Source organism: Nicotiana attenuata, unplaced genomic scaffold (assembly GCF_001879085.1).
Source record: "Nicotiana attenuata strain UT unplaced genomic scaffold, NIATTr2, whole genome shotgun sequence".
Lineage (NCBI taxonomy): Eukaryota > Viridiplantae > Streptophyta > Magnoliopsida > Solanales > Solanaceae > Nicotiana > Nicotiana attenuata.
The window spans coordinates 455,866-476,826 of record NW_017670235.1 but is presented as its reverse complement, the minus strand read 5'-3'; the positions used below and the strand labels follow the sequence as shown (position 1 = coordinate 476,826).

At 33.8% G+C, this 20,961-nt stretch overlaps 1 protein-coding gene across 1 annotated transcript; it reads left to right on the top strand.

The window, feature by feature from the left end:
• The first annotated feature begins 15,425 nt into the window (after nt 1–15,425).
• LOC109236348 (receptor-like protein kinase HERK 1) lies at nt 15,426–18,740 on the top strand. The gene has a single exon (XM_019402518.1). It carries the CDS (start codon nt 16,019–16,021, stop codon nt 18,464–18,466), a length of 2,448 nt encoding a protein of 815 aa, XP_019258063.1. The 5' UTR covers nt 15,426–16,018; the 3' UTR covers nt 18,467–18,740.
• Nucleotides 18,741–20,961: the final 2,221 nt, after the last annotated feature.

Sequence of the window (20,961 nt, the reverse complement as noted above, 5' to 3'; positions counted from 1 at the left end):
CCGAACACACGCCTAAGTCCAAAATCACCATACAAAGCTACTGACATCATCCAAAACTCATTCCGGAGCCATTTACTCAAAAGTCAAATTCAAGTCAAATTCAAGTCAAATTCTCACTACTTAAGCTTTCAAAACTAGATTCCTTCTTCCAATTCGACTCCGATTTATCCGGCAACAGAATCCAACCATGCACGCAAGTCGATACACATAATATGAAGCTGCTCATGACCTCAAATTGCCGAACCGGATGCAATTGCTCAAAATGACCAGTCGGGTCGTTACAAAGTCACTTTTCATTATAATCAGTCTTATTCCGAGTTCTTGTGTCAATTCCAGACCTGCAATTACAGCTTCATATTCTGCTTCATTGTTAGTAATGGGATGGCACTTTATTGCCTGCCTTATGGTTTCTCCTGAAGGTGGGATTAGAACAATGCCTAAATCCGCTCCTTTAACATTCGAGGAGCCATCAGTAAATAGGGTCCAGGTACCCGAATTAGACCCGTTGAACACCTGTAGTTCTTTTTCTGCTTCAGGTACTATCCCTGGGCTGAAGTCTGCCATGAAATCTGCTAAAACCCGTGATTTTATCGCAGTTCTAGGTTGATATGTGATATCATATTCACTTAGCCCATTTGGCTAATCTACCTGATAGTTCTTGCTTATGCAATATATTTCTTAAGGGGTAAGCGGTCACTACAGAGATAGGGTGACATTGAAAATAAGGCCTCAGCTTTCTAGATGTCATGATTAGTGCTAAAGCAAGTTGTTCTAAATGAGAATATCGAGTTTCAACATCCAATAAAGATTTGCTAACATAATAAATTGGAGATTGTTTGCCTTTATCTTCATGTACTAACACTGCACTTACCGCCATTTCTGATACAGCGAGATAGATGAGTAGCCTTTCTTCATCCTTTGGTTTAGCCAGCAACGACGGATTTGACAAGTATGCTTTTAGATTTTTGAGGGCTTGTTGACATTCCTCAGTCCACTCAAATTGGCTTTGCTTTTCAACACTGAAAATAACTTAAAACTTTTCTCCGAAGATTTAGAAATAAATCTTCCCAAAGCTGCTATCCTACCTGTCAACCTCTGCACCTCTTTTTTGCTCGTGAGTATGTCTAGTATTTCTTCAATGGCTTTGATCTGTGCAGGGTTTACTTCTATTCCTCGGTTAGAAACAAGGAAATCTAAAAACTTACCTGAGGACACGTCGAATTCCCACTTTCAGGATTTAACTTCATGTTGAATTTGCGGAGAATCTGAAAAGCATATGTCAAATGTTGGATATGATCCCCCGCCTGTGTTGACTTGACTAGCATGTCATCGATGTATACTTCCATAGTTTTCCCAGGTGTTCTTGAAACATTTTCTTTACTAACCTTTGGTACGTGGCTCCAGCATTCTTTAGTTCGAAAGGCATGACTTTATAACAGTAAGTTCCTCTGTCTGTAATAAAGGAAGTTTTTTCCTCATCTAAAGGATCTATTTTTATCTGATTATACCCTGAATAGGCATCTAAAAACTCAACAATTCATGTCCTGTAGTAGCATCAATTAGTCTATCTATATGCGGTAAAGAAAAAGAATCTTTAAGACAAGCTTTATTCAAGTCAATATAATCTACATAAACTCGCCCTTTCCCATTCTTTTTTTGGTACCACCACAGTATTAGTATGCCAATTAGGATATTTTACCTCTCGTATAGACTCGATTTATAAAAGTTTTTGTACCTCATCTTGAATCACCTGATTTTTGAAGGATCCTTGCTTCTTTTTCTTCTGTTTGACAGGCAGATATGATGGATCTTCATTTAGCTTATGGGTCATCACCTCTGGTGGTATACCTGTCATATCTGAATGCGACCAAGCAAAATATATTGTGTTAGCTTTTAAGAATTCAAGTAACTTACCTTTCATTTCTGCGTTTAGGTTGGTTCCGATGTAAAGTTTTCTGCCCGGCCAGTGTACAAACGACACCACTGCTTCGAGTTCTTCTATTATTGTTTCGATGTTTTCATTCTCTTCTTGCTCTTGAATGATATCAGGTCTTGAATCTAAATCTGTTTGCCCAACTCCAGTTGAGGTTTGTGTTGCTAAATCCTCAACTGAATTCTGTAATTGCTATTTTTTGTCTGCAACATCGCTCTTTATGCTCGAATCTGCTACTGAATTGATACTTCTGGAAGCTTGCTGATCACCAAGGATTTGTCTAATCCCCTATTGTGAAGAGAACTTAATAACTTGATCTAAAGTAGACGGAACAACATCCATATCATGAATCCAAGGCCTGCCGAGAATCATATTATACGGCATGTCCGTCTGTATCACTTGGAATTTCGTATCTTTGACAACTCCTTATGCAAATGTGGTAAGCACTATTTCCCCTTTTGTAACAACGCTTGAATTGTCGAATCCAGATAAGGTACGTGCTTTGGGCACCATTTTGTCTTCAGCTTGTATCTCGTTTACCACTCTTAAAAGAATGATAATTACGGAGCTACCTGGATCAATCAAAACTCGTTTCACATTAGTATCATGTACAAGTAAAGATATTACCAGTGCATCGTTGTGAGGGGTCATCACGCCATTTGCATCTGCATCATCAAACGTTATGTTATCTTCTTCCAAAACTTGGCGAACTCGCTTTTTGTGGGTAACCGTGAATTTCGATATCTTTTTTGCAGCCGTATATGTCACTCCGTTGACCTCCTCACCTCCGCTTATCACATTAACTGTCCTTTTTGGTGATGGAGGTTTTGGAGGTTCTTGTTTATTCTTCATATACGCTTGCTTACCTTTCTCACTGAACAAGTCAGTTAAATAACCTTGTTTTAACAAGTGTTCTATTTCACACTGTAGCAGCCTGCAATCTGTTGTTTTATGACCATGGTCATTATGAAACTCGCACCAGAAATCTGGATTTCTTTTGTTAGGGTTTGATCTCATTTCCTTTGGCCATCGCACCTTATCTCCCATGCTTCTTAAAACATCTACCGACTTAGAAGTGCTAAACATTGAAACTGTAATCACCAATCTTTGCCTTCATATTAACATTGCTATCCCGCGTATCTCACTCTTTCCCTAACATGGATGGAGAACCCGCATCTCTGTCTCTTGATCTAGAACCGTACCTCAGGTTTTCTTGTTTAGAACATGAATCCCGTCCTACTAGTCCCATGTAAGGTTCGTACCTGTTCTTACCGGACCTTTTTTCAATTTCTGGTCACCTCGAACTTGTTCTTTCGTCTCCCCATGACTGAGTGATAGTGTCTTCCTCTATCCGCAACTTCGTACTATACCTGTTGTAAACATCATTCCAAGTTGTAGTAGGGAATTCTCGTAAGCTTTCCTTGAGCCTCCTCGTGGCTTTTGAGCTTTTTTCATTTAAGTTACTTGAAAATGCCATGGTCGCCCAGTTATCAGGTACACGCGGTAACATCATTCTTTCACGCTGAAATCTATCCACAAATTCCTTGAGTAGCTCTGTATCTCCTTGTTTTATTCCATCCTCTTTTCAACTTTTTGAGCTCCCGAGTGTGCTTTTATAAATGAATCCGCAAGCTCAGCAAAAGAATCAATAGAATTTTCTAGTAAAAGAGAATATCATGTTAGTGCTCCTTTTGTGAGTGTTTCACCAAATTTTTTTACCAGCACCGACTCAATTTCTTGCTTGGATAAATTATTGCCTTTCACGCCAGTTGTAAACGCAGTTACATGATCTCTTGGGTCGGTTGTTCCATCATACTTCGGAATATCGGGCATCTTAAACTTTTTTGGAATCGGCAAGGGAGAGGCACTTGGCTTCCAGGGATGTTGTGAATATTTGTCAATATCCACTCCTTTAATCACGGGTGGCACACCAGGTATTTGTCTATGCGATCATTCTACTCCTTGAGCTGTTTCTGCAAAGTTAGTATTAAACTTTGTAAATCAGAATTATTTCGGGCACCTGACCTTCCATCGCGAGATTCGCTGGGAGTTCCTCCGCTGCCTGAATTAGCAAGTCCCGAGCGTGGGTTTTCTATGGTTGCAGTGTTGTTTGGAGGTGGAGTTGGTGGTACAGTTGGCAATCCACTAATGAAAGATTAAAAGGCATTGTTGACATGTTCTGCAATTAGCTGTTTTAATGCGTCTTCGGCAGTTTGATTGTCCCCTTGTTGATTATTCGTATCTGATATTGATCTTTGAGGTGACCCCTCTCGGGAGTGTTGGGGAGAATTTTGGGGTGAAGGGATTGGAGTTTCACCCTTTTGTTGATTCTGTTGGTTCAGTTGGTTCAGTTGGTTGTTGTCGTTGGTAGTCGACATGGTTGTTTGACAGAAAAATAAATTTGAAAAGTGAAAAGATTATCAGATTCCCGGTAATGGAACCAATTTGTTTAACCAAAAATATATCTTTCGGTCAAAGACTAATTTCAGAAGAAAACGGGCTTCTGATAACCAAGTTTAGCCTCACTTTCTCAATGGTATCAAAAGACAAATAACAACAATAAATAAGAAAATAATTGATTGCAAAGTCAATATAGTAAATTTTGAGAAAAACAGAAAAGTAAAGTGAATATATTACAATATTGTCTCAGATGATCCTTACAAGTGAAATTCTCTCCTCTTATATAGAGGTTTACACATATAACGTTTCTTTCCATTCTTGGTTAATCATTACGAGCTTTAATGGTATGAATGATCCGTTATAATTGGTAATCGTAATTGTCCACGAGATTCTGTAACGATTCTTATTCCCTTCCTCATTAATTGAAGGTTCATGAATCTTCCATTTTTACTGTCTTGATTTAGTCTTAGCCAGTTGTTAGGCTCGGTATTATCTCGTTGGTGTTTTCCTCCCGTGCCTTTTCTTATTCTATCAAATAAGACTGCCACGTGTTGCTATATTATTGCTCTTACGTATTATGCCATGTCAGCAGTCTAATATTCTACGTGTAGCTCTTTTTTGCCACCAACACAGTTCGGCCCACTACTTTCTCAAAGATGTGAGATTTGCCTATTGCCTAAACTTAGTTGACCACTGAGGTTTGCCCCACTATCGTTTAAGGTTGTACGCGGCGTGGCACTGGTGCCCACTAGTGATATTATCCACTTTGGATACGGGCCTGTACGGCTTTAAAATACGTCACTAGGGTTTAAGGCTTATTTATTTATATGCCCCACATTTCTCCCGTATTTTGTTGATATGGGATTCGCCTAGAATGTTACATTTGGTTTCTCCTTCGTTATTCTTTATTTGCATTTGGCTAGAACTAATCTGAATATGCACCGCATATGATCCATTAAAAGGGAAATGCTCCATAGCAAAATAATTCTTTTTTTCTATTTTCCGGATTTTGAACAGTGTTTTTGTTCAGATTATCTTTACATATGAAAAGTAGCTAAATTTCGATGATTTTTGAAACTGTGGCTATTTTTGAATAACTACTTGTAAATCTGGCTATTTTTTAATTTCTCCCCAGATGAATAAGAAATAACACTTCCATCATATCTTCTTCTTTCAATGATTTTTAGATGTCCAGTACCTAGAAAGTAACCTCCAAATTAAGCAAATAGTGCGCTAATGAAGATTTTAGCATCTATACTGCAAGATATAAAGCCCTCGGCAATGAGTACTGATGAATTTTAATGCTGAGCAGCTCGAACTCGAGACCTCTGATTAAAAGTGGAGAAATCATATTTATCCTATCACAATCATTGATCGTCATTCTAGTTTAGTCATTGTAACAGCTTATTATTCTTTTCCATGTTATCAGTTCGTGTTTAATTACTATAGGTAGTTATATTCTCTAACTCGTTCGATTGCTAGGTATAGGATGGAGAATCATATAATCTTTAAGAAAAAGTTCAATAAATTAAAGCAACTGTTTGCTTTAAAATGAAAATGGACTTGATACAATTCAATAGAATCTAAGAAGTGATTAAAGTATAAATAATTTTTGAGCTCGAATTAAGTTTTAAGAATGAAGTTAGGCGATACAACTCTTATAAGTTTATAGTTTACGTACTCAAAAGTTACTCAATATTAGAATTGTTGGATATATAAATATTACCGATGATGTATCAAATTTCTTTTATGTCTTTCACTTTATTTATGTTAATATTGTTTACCTATAATGATAGACAAATCAAATACTTTTTATTCAACTTATCCTTTCAATTGATACTGAGATTTTTACCTATCCTCTTTTTTATTTTGCAAAAATTGAATCTTAGGTAAATGCTTTTATGTATAGGATTTTGAAGTTTTGAAGGTTAACGGTCTTGGGCATTGTACATTTCCTGCCAACTTTCATCTAAACAATAATCTAAGAACAATGGGAATATGGTCTCAACATGCACTTTTATCAAGAAACAAGAAGAACGTGACCCTAGAATGAAGTCGTCTTTAGTAAGGAACATTTTATCCTCAGAGTGAGATTTTTCGACGCGAATTCGAATTAATCAGGTCCCAACTCTCAAAACGGGTATTGAACACCGAATGAAACACCAAAAACATAATCCAAGAACTTGCTTTCACTCCATTTTAAATCTATTCGAGTAGGCTTTTATGTCCTTGCTAATTGCACATTAGTTGCCTCTGAGAAACAACCAAAGGGCACAACTTTTTTTTAGAGAGACAGAAAAGGAAACAAAAGAGCAATTACAGGCAGAGTGGATGATATATGACCCACCAATAGCAGAAAATGTGGAAGCTGTTGTTCTAATTGTTCATCTCAAATAGTATTAGATAACAATTTGATAAGACTTGTCCTTAACCTTAGCTACCTCAAAATCTGCAGTCATTTCACGATCCCCTTACTGATTGGCGGAGCCAGAATTTTCATTAAAAGTGTTAAAATATAACAAAGTAAACCTACAAAAAAAACAAAGGGGTGTCAATATATATATAGTATATATACATAAAAAAATATTTTTTTTACCTTGCTACACAGTGTAAATTTTTCAACAAACGGGTGTCGGTTAACTAACTCTTGAGTACATGTGGCTCACCCCTTGAACATATGTTACTACGCCATTGTTGGTAGGGACGAGCAACAATAAAGCTGTCACTATGCGATGCAACAATTAAGCTTAGCTACCTCAAAATCTGCATGTATCATTTCACGAACTCCCTCTTGGCATGCAGTATCGGAGCCAGAATTTTCACTAAAAGGGTCAAAATATAACGAAATAAACCCACAAAAAAGCAAAGGGGTGTCAATATATACATTAAAAATATATTTTTTATCTAGCTACACAGTGTAATTTTTCGACGAGAGGGTGTCGGTTGACACCCCTTGAATACATGTAGTTATCATTATGTAATCAGAAGGTCACGAGTAAGATTGCATACGTAAGACCTAATATGGTTCGATCTTGTGGTCCGACCCTTCTCTGGACCCGATGCACTCTTTATATCCGAAGCATAAGAGGCCCTGTACAATGATTCAGCCATCCAAAAGACAAGATAACTTCCAACTTCTATATCAGGAAATTTTTGGTCCATGCATCTATTCTGTTCCACAAGAAAAAAGAAACTGCTCCTCCTCCTTGTCTTTTTCACTAAAAAGCAAGCACTAGAGGTCCCCTTCCTTCCATGGACCTCAGTGTCTTCCGATAATGCGTCGCAAAAAAATTATCTGTGTGAAAAATTAATATGTTTATATTTAAGATGTTGATATCTGTGTAAAAAGAACAGCCGGTGCACAAAGCATCCGGCATTCACGTAACGTCCATAAAAGGGTCACACTCTAGAGGTATGATGTAGACAGCCTACTCTAACATAAGCATCAGTGGTTAATTCTATGGTTTGAACGCGTGACCTATACAAAACAAATCGTGTTCTGTGACTATGACTCATACTAAGTGTGCATCTATGACTCATTTAGTATTAGGCTAGTTTAAATATTTCTGAGCTTTGTGTTCAAATTTTAGTTTCTATTTCATACTCCATTGCTAAGTACAAAGATTTCAAAAAATAAATGCTTAAATTTTTCCTTCTCATTACAGTACCGCTACATGATATGAGAGTGATTAGGGGCGTCAATAGATATTTAAAAACCGACTAAACTGATCGAACCCTATCGCACCGAACCGATTTTTAAGTTTCTGTTAATAAAACCGTAGGTTTTTATATAAATCTATAACCGCACCGATAATTTTAATTTTATAAAAATAAACCAAGAGAATATTGAACAATACCGAATAAATTTACATGGGATTATATTTATATATTAAGTTTAAAAATAATAAAATATTAAAAAAAATTCCGTGGGCCTTCGAATTATGAAAACGGATATAAGGCAACAATTAATTAAACTCAAAATCCTAATTCCCAGACCTATTATACTACTCCAATTGAATCTAAACTATTTCCAACACATTCACTCGCAAGACATAACGATTCTAGCGATTATAAGTAGCAAACTACAATGTGTTGAATATGTTTTGTTTTTGTATGATTTAAATTTATATTTTCGAATATTTAATCTTTTATAGACTTTATTCTTGAGTCCCAACTTGCTTATTATCTTTCCACTCTTGTAATTTATATTTCCTTTGTCTTTGCTTAGTTTCTTTTATGCTTGATGGATCTATACTCTGACTATCTTTCATATTTTCTTAATTCATCACCCTTTAAATAGTATAAATGTCTATAGAGTTTTGGTAAGTCCTATAAAAGTACGTACGTTATTGCATTCTGCTTTTACTAGTGACTTTTAAATGACATTTAAAAGAATACCGAAAATTAGACGAACCGCACCGATACCGAAGAGAAATCGACATAATTGGTACGGTTTTAAAAGGTTTAGTTTTGGTTATACATAATAGAATAACCAAAAATTAGTATAGTATAAATTTTATAAAATAACCGGCCGAACCAAACCGAACCATTGACACCCTAAGAGTGATCATCAAGTGAACTGACCCTCAATCCGTTAAAACAAGAAGCATTAGGTTATGAAATCACAATGTTCATAATACATAAATGTTGTGAATTTTGATAATGTATTTATGCAAGATATATATCAAAGGCCTTAAAATAATCAAGAGCTTTCTCTCCATACATTAAACAATACCAAGGGAAGGTGGAAAAAAGACCATTTTGGACATAGGAAATCAATTGGAACTAATAATTGATAGCTCTGATGAAAAATTTCTTTGAAAAAAAAAAGAGAAGTAAGGAGTGACTAAAATTCTGTAATAATAGTTATATATGAATAATGGGCCACTGTCATGAGCCCAACAAAATGAATCATCTTTATCAGTTAAGCACGCAGAAATGACACCAGGTAGCCACTCTTAAAAGGTTATTACGTAGAAATTAGTCAATATGTCCTGAATTTTAGTTTTTTAGTTAATTTTTTTAGAATACAAGTGTCCTGAATTATCCTAAAATTAAGATTTTTAGTTATTAATTTTCAGAACAAAATAAGTAATGGCTAATTCCTAAATAACATCCCTAAAATGGTTATTCGTGCACTTCCCTTGTTTAAGGACTTGCACATCACTTATGTCTTAACTAGAAATTTGATAGAAGTGTGAAATAACTGCCAGCCAAATAAGATTACTAGTACTTGTTTTCCAAGAAAATATTTTTTGGAAAAACATTTTCCACGGAAAATATTTTACGTTATACCAAACACACCCTTAGTTTGATCAATTCCACAAAATCTTCAAACTTGATAGAAGTCTTAAGTGTACTTTTATTGCGTGATGAATATTCAAGGCAAACATTTGAAGAAAGCACAACAAGGATACTAGATTTCTTTAATTCAAACTTCTCATACTAAATAAGATTTGTAACTCACTACTTTATTACTCCCTCCGTTCACTTTTATTGGTTCACTATATTAAAAATATATTTTTACTTTTACTTGTCTAATTTAGTAAATCAAGAGAAAATGAAATTTCTTTCTTGTTTTACGCACATCATTAACTGCTCATTCCACAAATTATTTTCCGAAATTGCTTAAAATACGATCATTATTATGGATATAATGGTAATATATATTTTATTTCTTATTTTTTAAAGGGCTTGTAAAGTTTATTTTTAAACAAGTAAAAGTGAACGGGATGAATAATCTGTAACAGCCATCTTTTTGGTTTCTGCCAAAGAACATCTATACTATATTAAAAGCACGAAGGCCCTTAGTGAAATGTCGTTCGTCTTTTTTACCCTTTAAAAATAGGTTTTTACATTGGGCAAACTTGTAATTATAATTTACTTATTTTCTTAATATTTAAGACTTTAAAATCTACTAAATTTTATTTATTAAATTCATCCTTATTTGAATTATGTAGAAACTCCTAATTATATATAGGAATCTAAAAACGAGTAAGATTTTACTTCTGTAGTTTTTTTTTTCCTTATTTAAATTTTGTAACTATAACGAAAGCGTTTTTTTAATTAAAAAGTTTGTCTTCATTTTAATTTTGTGTAGAACTAACCACGTAAGAATATTCTCAAACATATCAAATTCCATGTTTCTTGACAATTTCTTTTTTAACCATGTAAGTTTTGTTAATTCTAATTTTTCTCATTTGCACAGTGTTAATGTTACTTATAAAAATTATTATTATTTAATATAAGTTATTTAATCATTAATGATAGATAACACGCAATATCATACTATACATTAAATATAATTTTGTCATTTAATTATTTATATGAATGATTAGATTTGGAGTATAAACTATGTAGAAATTGTGTAACTAGGAGTTTATACTTACGAGTTTAAGCACAAAGATAATGAAATATTAATATTAGGAGTTTATATAGGAATTAGATTAAACTATGACTTAAGTATGTAGAAGCTCCTAATATAATATATAGGAATCTAAAAATAATCATTTCATTTAATTTACTATTAGGAACTCCTATTATGGTAAATATTTGTAGTTAATATTAAAGTAGAGTTAGAGCCCTTTTGTGAATGACGATAATATCATTAGTCACAACTATAAAAAGGTGTATTTGAAAAGCTCTATATCTTTATTTAGCGAGAAAAATAATTAAGATTATCTTATTAATTCTACCAATGTTTAAATTTTAGTTTAGTGAACTTCGAATTCAGTTAGAGTCGTGTCCGCTTAAAATTTTTTGATAAATCAACGATGGATTATATTCTTCGTATTCAAATTGCTTATGGCATTCTATTGAGACGCGAATGAAGAAGCTAGGGGTTGATCAAAGTCAAGTTAAATGTATGTATTGTTTGGATTTATATTTTATATTAACATTTTATTTTAGAGTTTTATCCTATTAGTTTTTACATTATATATTTGAGAATTTTGTATGGCAAGACTTCTTCCTTTATCGTTCTATTTAAATATTAATATTATTCGTTTTAAAGAACTTATATTTTTTTAATTTTAATTTTATAATTCACATATATTATTTAATAATATTTTTTGATTTTCTTAAAATTATATATTCATTGATATAGGTACACGAGCAACACGATTAAAAGCACGAAGGACCTTAATGAAATGTCGTTTGCCTTTTTACCCTTTAAAATCGAGTTCATGCTTGACAAAATCGTCATTTAATTTTTTTTTTTTTAATATTTAGGAGTTTTAAATCAAATAAAACTTTACTTAATTTGAACTGCTACATATGAATTAAGTCCTAATACATAGGATATCAAAAAATTCAAAGTTCCAATCAATGTACACTTCTCTTAAATTAAAATTTAAAATATCATATATATAGGTCAAAATATATAATTAATTTTCTCGAGAAATATACTTCTATCATTAAAGATTAAAAGTGTAGTCTATATTTTATTTACCTATAATTTAATAAATTAACCATAAAAATAATAGTACTTTGATATTTTAAAAGATAATATTTTAAATAATGTGGGAACAAAAACATGAAAAATAATGAAAAGCTGTCCATGTACAACTCATTACAGTCTATCATAAATCATTAGAACTTAGAAATATAGTCCATGTTTGGACTAACTATATAACTCTTAACTAGCCATAAACAAAATCCAATTTCGTAAAAATGATGGAGAAAGAGATGAAAAAATGAAATAACATAAATATACAACTTACATAGCCGGAACAAGGTAAAATATACTTATTTGACCATCTATCTATATAACTAGAATATTGTAAAGTTTTTTCAATATTCTTGTTAATTCTAACAAATATGAAGAATTTTTCAATGTCGATTCTAACAAAATATAAAAGAATGATAAACTATTTGAGGCCGGAGTATATCATCTTTAGAGGCAAAACTTAAAGTCGCAATAAGAACAAATGAGGTATGTGAGGCTGGAGTATTCTTTTATTAAGCTAGCAAATCAAAAATTAAATATTCTCAAAACTTACACTTATTTATTTTATAGCTCAAAATATTGGTTTAATAATATTTATATATTTTTTAAGTTGTGTACTCAATGGTGTGGCGGTAAACATACAATAATTTCTTCCTTTCGTATATATTTTTATTGATTGACGCAATATACACGTGCAACGCACGTGCACTAAAGCTAGTAAAGTAAAATAGGTTTAAGATAAAGAAGCTTAATTTACAACTATCGTTTTGAACTAGTAGCTCCCTTCATATTACTTGCTCCAACTAATATTTAGATATTAATTATTAATCTTAGTACTCAATATATCATCAAACCACTCTTCGACTGTTAATAATATTATTTATTTAAATATTTTCCAACAACAAACCATACAACGGTAAATCATTTTCTTCCATAGAGAACATCTTTTATGATTCCATTCGCTCATCCCAATCACAAATCAATAATATTCTCTTCGTCCACAATAAATGATTTTTTTGGCTATTTTCACACAGATTAAGAAATTATTCTTTTAACATTAATTAACAATAAAATTGACCATATTAACCTTTACTATCTATTCACATAAATATTCCTAACATACTCCACCACTATTTACTCCAAGGGCAATTAGGAAAAAATAATTAATTTATTCTTGAAATCAGAAAAAAATCAGATATATTGGACCATAAAAAAAAAAGGCAAAAATCACTTATTGTGGATCAGGGGTGTAACGTTACGAATAGAAATAAGTGCAGTAAAGACTTTTAATTTTGACCTGAGAATATTTCCCATTCAAAATTTACATGGTCATATTAGGGGTGTTCAGGTTTCTATCAAGCAATATTGCAAAAGAAACAAATGTTTCTAGAACTAAAGCCACTGAACCACAGCATACGCAAATCAAATTCTTCTAAAGTCATTTGTCCATATACAAATAAAAAAGCCACTTGCTTTTTAGTTGCTATCAAAATTAGTTGTTTGAAATGTTATAAACAAAACGCGTTTTTAGTCACATCAGACAAAACATTACCAGATGACCCATCTCCATTTATTTATCCCAGAAATATCAGACTTTATGGTCATTGGACTTTTGATTGTATTAAAGTTATTAAATTTAATTTATATACAACAGATATTAATTCAATATGCTTATATTCAAAAGAAAATAGGAAAATCCGGGAAAATAATAAATTTTGGTCCTAAAAAATGTCTAGCTTCCAAATTCATCTAGTATTACCATGTTGATCGCTTATTTTACATTGTTGGAAAATAATTCAAAGTTGTAGTAGGAACCTTATTTATTTAGATTTGGTTTATTTAATTCATATCTAATAGGATTTGCAGTTAGAATAAATATAGGAATAGGTTTCCATGTTTCTAGTTAAAATATGGTTTTTATACTATTTATAAATAGGATATTAGCAGTATTATTTATGTTGAAGATGTGTGGAATCTGTAGAGTGTAGAGATCCTGGGAAGATAATTAAGTGTGGAGAATTTTCAAAGAGTTATAATAAAATATTTTCTGTATTACATAATATCCGCATAGCATCATAAAAATAGAGAATCTTATTTTTTGAGCCTCTTAAAAAATGGCAGAATGGCCTAAATGCACCTTATATTGTGGTCACTTTGTCATGCCGGTCCTCCTACTTCACTTTTTTCATCCAGACACTTCAACTTGTTCAAAATTATATTTTAAACCCCTCTGACCGGTGTGTGTATCTCATTGCTTGACTGGATGACACATCATATTCCACGTCATTTTTTATATTTTATCTACTAAAAACACTTATTATATATATATACTGATTTTTTAAAGAAAAAAAAAGAAAATCAATGGCCTCCATCTCATCTCTTTTCCCTAAAATTGCACAAATTCTTCTTGCTAGAAAAATGCAAAATTAATGAAAACATAATAAACAATGTACAAAGTTAACAGAAAATGAGGAAAACATAACTAAAATATGATGTAGCTTCCTGTTATGGGGGGGGGTGGAAGAAGAAGAAGAAGAAGAAGAAACGTACATGGGGAAGGGAACGAAAAAGGAGGGGGGCATTGTTTTTGGGGGGGGGTGGGGGGAGTGGGGAAGAAGAAGAAGAAATTAGAAGGGGAGAAACGAGGGGGTTTGTTGGGGAGGGGAGTGGAGGAAGAGAGAAGAAGAAACAGGAGGGGGGGGGGAAGAAGAAGAAGAAGAAACAGGAGAGGGGGGACCGAAAATGGAGAACAAAATGCTTTTTTCGTTTTTTTTTACTATTTATTTTTGTTCTTATTTTAATGATTTTTCTTTTTATTTTAATTATTTTTGGTTCAAAATATTCATAGTCACGCTCATTATCCGCGTGAATTACACCCACTTTGTCCAGCTTAACCATTATTTTGCTACATGTACTTGGTCAACTGTCAGAGGGGTTTAAAATATAGATTTTGAACAAGTTGAAGTGTCTGGATGAAAAAAAGTGAAGTAGGAGGACCGGCATGACAAAGTGACACAAATATAAGTGCCATTTAGGCCATTCTGCCTAAAAAAATGACGTATCTATGGACTATGGTGAACAACATAGGTTATTAAATTGGTACCACATGAATGTTATGTAAGGCGCGTTGTTGATATGATATACTTATATTTTCCTAACAGAATTCAGTAGTTTTGGCGTTATTTATTTTCTGCAATAAATAGCTTATTTTTCATTAAAAAGAATTAATTTTATGACTTTGGTATAATATACTAAAGGTTGGATGATATTTGATAAAATTACAACAACAACAACAACAACAACAACAACAAAATTCAGTGGAATCTCATAAGCGGGGTTTAGGGAGGGTAATGTGTACGCAGACCTTACACCTACTTTATGAAGGTAGGGACGCTATTTCCGAAAGACACTCGGCTCAAGGTAGGTTAGATGATATTTGATGAAATTAATTCTTAAAAATTCATTTTTGTTGAAATTTCAAGGAAACTTCTCTAGCATCAAATCAATTAACAAATAAAGTTAGTTAAATAAAGTTGCCTTTTCTCTCTCACTTTAGTTTTCTTCCTTTGTACTGTCAAATCATAGTTCTAACATCATTTTCTAGTTTCACATGTAACATATGATAACCTTATCCTAATACTAGCTGTTATCACTATTACCTACTGGTCTTTCTCTCTTTTATTTTGGAGCTTTGTTCATAATTCCATGCACCAATTTAGCCTTTGATTCTGAATTATTTTATTATTATTTTATCCCTTTTAAATTCTTCTTTGGAAATTTTCAAATAAAATGTGCCACATTCAACAACTAATAATGGAAAAGTTTTGGTTGCTTTCAGTTTTTTTGACTTATTCTTAAAAATGTCAAGTCTTTCTTGTGTTAGAAATGTGTAGAAAGGTGGTTGTGTTTTTCACCATTTTTCTCATCCACCAAAATTGAAGATAGAAATAATTTCTCCATCCTTTTTGCACTCTCAGAATTTAGACTTTGGTTTGAATATCTCTAATCTGTACTTCTTGAATGCTAAGTGCAACACAAAGGTGACAAGTTTTTTTCACTTTCTGAAAGTTTAGTCCATTGGTTACTAAAAACACTGGAATCAGCTACGAACTTCGTCGCTAATCTGTCGCTAAATCGCTCGTAGCTAACAGAATATTTTGATAATCTGTCGCAAATCCGTCACTAAATAGGATTAGCAACGGATTTTGCTGTTTAGCTACGGAATTTGTCCATCGCTAATGAAAATGAAAACAAGTATGGATTTTGCAATACTTAAATTGCTTATTATGGTATTGTTTATGTTGTTTTTGATGTGTTCTTCATTGGAATTTGATCCTGTTGATAACTATCTCATAGACTGTGGATCACTAGAAAATACAACTATAGGTGATAGAGTTTTCTTGGCTGATAACTTGAATTCCACACAAAGGGTATTTGTTAATACAAGTCTTGAATCCATTCCATCTACCTATAGTTCATCTCTGTATAAAACTGCTAGAATTCTCAATGAGACATCCAAATTCATCTTTTCGATCAAGAAACAAGGGCGCCATTGGATTCGCCTATATTTCTTTCCATTTTCCAATGAAAAATTTAATCTAAGTTCTGCTAAGTTCTCTGTTTCTGCTCACAACTTCACTCTTGTTAAGAACTTTCAACCATTGAATACTCCTTTAGTAAAGGAATACTCTTTGAACATTACTAGCAATAGCTTAGTTCTTACCTTTACGCCGTCTGCTACCTCATTTGCCTTTGTAAATGCTTTAGAAGTCATTTCACTTCCTGATGAGGTCATTCCTGTTGATGTTGGTATTCATAATCTGAGGACACAAGCATTAGAAACAGTGGTGAGAGTAAATATGGGAAATATTGCAGTTTTACCTCAAAATGATACCTCGTGGCGATCTTGGGAACCTGATGAAAGATACTTAACAGGCAAGAATCTTGTCCAGTTTGTATCGAAGACACGAGCTGTGAATTACACAAGAGGAGGGCCTTCTCGGAATATTGCTCCTCCGTTGGTGTATGGAACTGCCACGAGGCTGCAATCCGAGAAAGATCCTAATACCTTGGCAAATGTAACGTGGTCGTTTAATGTTGATCCTGGCTTTGATTATTTCATCAGATTCCACTTTTGTTACATAGTAAAAGGCCCCTCTGGTGATCTGATATTCAATGTATTTCTCAATTCTCAGTTTGTTTTCAAGTACCTTGATCTTAACAATGAGACATCAAATGTCTTTGGTGCTCCATATTATATGGATGTTGTCACAAGGTTAGGCAACAGACATAGCATTGGCATTAGCATTGGTCCAACTGATGTAGGTAATGCATATCCGGATGGACTCTTGAATGGTCTCGAGATCATGAAAATAAGCAATTTCAAGGGCAGTTTTGATTCTTCAGACGTTGAAATTCAGTCCTCATCGCCTGGTTCAAAGCCTAAAACATGGTTGATTCTTGGATCAACTATTGGAGGATCGATACTTTGCATTGTTTTGGTTGTGTTGTCTTTTCTCTTTTGCAGAAGTAGAATACGAGTGCCAGTTGATCACTCAACTGAGGATCATCATACAACAGTTGGATCAACTACGGAGGAAAAACAATCTATCATTTCCAACTCAAATATGGGGTACTGGTTCCCTTTTAGAGCAGTTCAAGAAGCAACCGATAACTTCAGTAAAAACATGGTTATCGGCTTTGGTGGTTTTGGAAAGGTTTACAAGGGAGTTTTGAGGGATAATACAACGGTAGCAGTGAAGAGAGGATTTCCTCAATCACAACAAGGTCTTTCTGAGTTCAAAACTGAAGTTGAAATGTTGTCTCAATTTAGACATCGCCATTTGGTCTCACTGATCGGATACTGCAACGAAAAGAATGAGATGATAATTATTTACGAGTACATGGAAAATGGAACACTTAAGGATCATTTGTATGGCTCAGACCTTCCAAATTTGAATTGGAGACAAAGGCTAGAAATTTGCATAGGATCAGCAAAAGGACTTCACTATCTTCATACTGGTTCTCAGAAGGCAATTATCCACCGCGATGTCAAGTCTTCGAACATATTGCTTGATGAAAATCTCAGGGCTAAAGTTTCTGATTTTGGACTATCGAAAATTGGTCCTGAAATTGATCAAACACATGTTAGTACTGCGGTTAAAGGAAGTTTCGGATACCTTGATCCCGAGTACTTAACAAGGCAACAACTTACTGAGAAATCTGATGTCTACTCCTTTGGAGTAGTTATGTTTGAAGTCCTTTGTGGCAGGCCTGTTATCGATCCATCTCGTCCCAAAGAAATGGTAAACTTAGTTGAATGGGTGAGAAACTGTTTAAGGACAGGAGATTCAGAAACAATAGTTGATCCAACGATTATACGCGAGATAAGACCAGAGTCTTTGATAAAGTTTGTAAAGACTGCTGAAAAATGCTTGGAAGAATATGGTGTAGATCGACCGACTATGGGAGATGTTTTGTGGAACTTGGAATATGCATTGAAACTCCAAGGAAAAGATGAAAATATAAGACAAGAAAATGAGATATCTGAAAATCAGTTGGATAATAGTGTGTTAAGTACAGAATTCAGTATGGGGAGTATGGCTGATATTGCTGTTATTTCAATGAGTAAGGTTTTTAGCAATATGGTAAAAGCTGAAAACAAAGACTCATGTGACATATGTTAGATGCTAAAGATACAATGCAGATCCATCTAGTGAACTGCATATGGATTATATATTTGTATTTTCTTTTTCATAGATTCAAATCGTGGAACCAGCCACTGATACTTGCATCAGGGTCGGCTGCCTACATCACACTTCTTGGAGTGCGGCCCATTCCCCGGACCTTGCATGAATGCATTGATGCGTTGTGCAGCAGGCTGCCTTTTCTTTAAGATTCTGTATTATAATGCATACTTCTTTTGCACAATAGAGCAGTTCAAACGCATCTGGTTGATAAGGTTGATGACCTTTTATTTTTAAATTTGTGATCTCTGTTCATTGTCACAAATTCACAATTCAATGTCACAATACTATTGCATTTATCATTTTTGGCCAGTTTATGGTATGAGGCAAAGGTTTATCATTAAAAAAATGACAGCCCGGTGCATAAGGCATCCCGCATTCACATAGGGTCGGGGAAAGGGACGCACTCCAAAGGGTGTGATGGGTTGTGATATAGATAGTCTACCCTAATGCAAGCATTAGTGGCTGCTTCCATGGCTCGAACCCGTGATCTATAGGTCACACGAAGAGACAACTTTACCGTTGCTCCAAAGATTCCACGTAAAGGTTTATCAGAGAAAGCAATATGACATCTCCTAGAGTAACCTTTGCTTCTCCTAATATGAACTGTATGTGAGTTGTGATGATAATTGTTGTTTTCTATTGATATAAGGTAAAAGGTTTCATCCCTTTTTTCACATCTCCTAGAGTAACTTTTACCATAAGCAAATTTGCAGCAAAATGTAAAAGAAAATGAACATAGACCAAACTTAATCTCAAAAGCTAGTTCCTGAGGCGAGAAACAATTACTCGTCTACATCAACTACTCTTAAAGAGCGATTCTTCGAGCTAAGGTGTTATGTTTCTTTGTTTCTGAATCTATACATCATGTAATTTGAAGAATGTAATTGAATAATTAATTGTGTCAGTAATATTATGATTCGTATCAGAGCTATTAAACTCAGTCCAAAAAAGTTGCATCCAATTTTGAGTTTCATTTTGCAATCAAATTGTCATCGGTTCTATAAAGCAGTAATAACTCAATTTCCGTCTTTGGCTCTCTGCCTTCAAAAATACAGTACTAGTACACATATTTAGTTTATAATACCAGATAACTAAAACGAAATGTATGTAACATGACAATCACAGGAGCTTTGCTAATTTTTCCCTTTATTGAGATTTGAGAATATTAAGAGTTTGTGCTTCATAGAATCAGTAACTACTTGAAATTAATCAAGTGATTCTCTTGCTTAACTTAAATGCAAATTCTACCAATTACTAACTTTGACAAACAGTACATGTAAAACATCAACTACCTCTAGTAGTAAAAAAACCAAAAGCATAATTATCCGAGGCTCATTTGCGGTTCAAGATATGGAATAAAAGATCCTCTACAGTAGTCACTAAAATAGGCAGAACAGAAAACTATTCTATTATAGCAGCACTACCAAGTTACAAAATTTCGGCGAACTCAAATTGCAAAACAAATCACACTTGACAATTACTTCTTGTTTTTGAAAGACAATGCAGAAATGCATAGAAGAGAGGGGAGACCACAAATGGTTAATATATCTACAAACAGGTCCTCCACTAAGACCTTCAAAGAAGAAACTTTGCAACGCCAAAATTATAAAGAGAAAGTACTATTCAATCAAGTTTTAGTGAACAAGAGGAAAAAGAGCTTTAGTGAATAAGAGGACAAAAAGCAAGAAATGGCCATAGTTTTAATTATGGCAGAATAGCCTAAATGGCACTTGTACTTCACCCACTTTGTCATGCCGGTCCCCAAACTTACATATTTGCCAATTGAACACTTATACTCATTCAAAACGTGAATAATAAACGCTTATCCAACGTGGCTTATCCTATGTGTCATATGTGGCTACAGTGCGTGATTCACACGCCTGTAAGGGGCGTGAAGACAGTAAAAAAAGCCCTAACGGTAATAGTTTAGCCTATTTAACATCCATCTTCTTCTTTGTACCTTATTCTCCATTGTTGAACATTGTAGAAGCTAAATTTAGCAAATCTGATGCCTTCTTCTTTCTTTGTTAGCTTCAACTGTCAAAAATAGAATTTTAATTTCATGTGAATCTTCTTTGCCCATCAATTTTTGCAATCTCCTTTTGTTTTGAAAGTGGATTTTTTTCTGCTTCTCCTGCAACAAATACGCTAATGCCGCCTCTTCTCCTTCAACAATGAGGATGCAACCTTTGTGTTATTGTGGAGTTGCTGCAGATCTTAAAATGTCACGAACACCCACCAATCCTGGAAGGAGGTTCCTGGGCTGCCGAAGATATGAGATTGGTGAAGGTTGTGGCTTTTAACTATCAGCAAAGAGACAATATAAAAAATCAAAATTAGTAACTTCTTCTATTTCATCATAGAGATCTTGAATACTCCTCGTCCTCTACGGTTTTCATTTGAACTTTGTTGAGAGAAGATATGCAAAATTA

Coding starts and splice junctions, on each gene's coding strand:
- LOC109236348 (XM_019402518.1), top strand. CDS start 16,019: ATGAAAATGAAAACAAGTATGGATTTTGCAATACTTAAATTGCTTATT.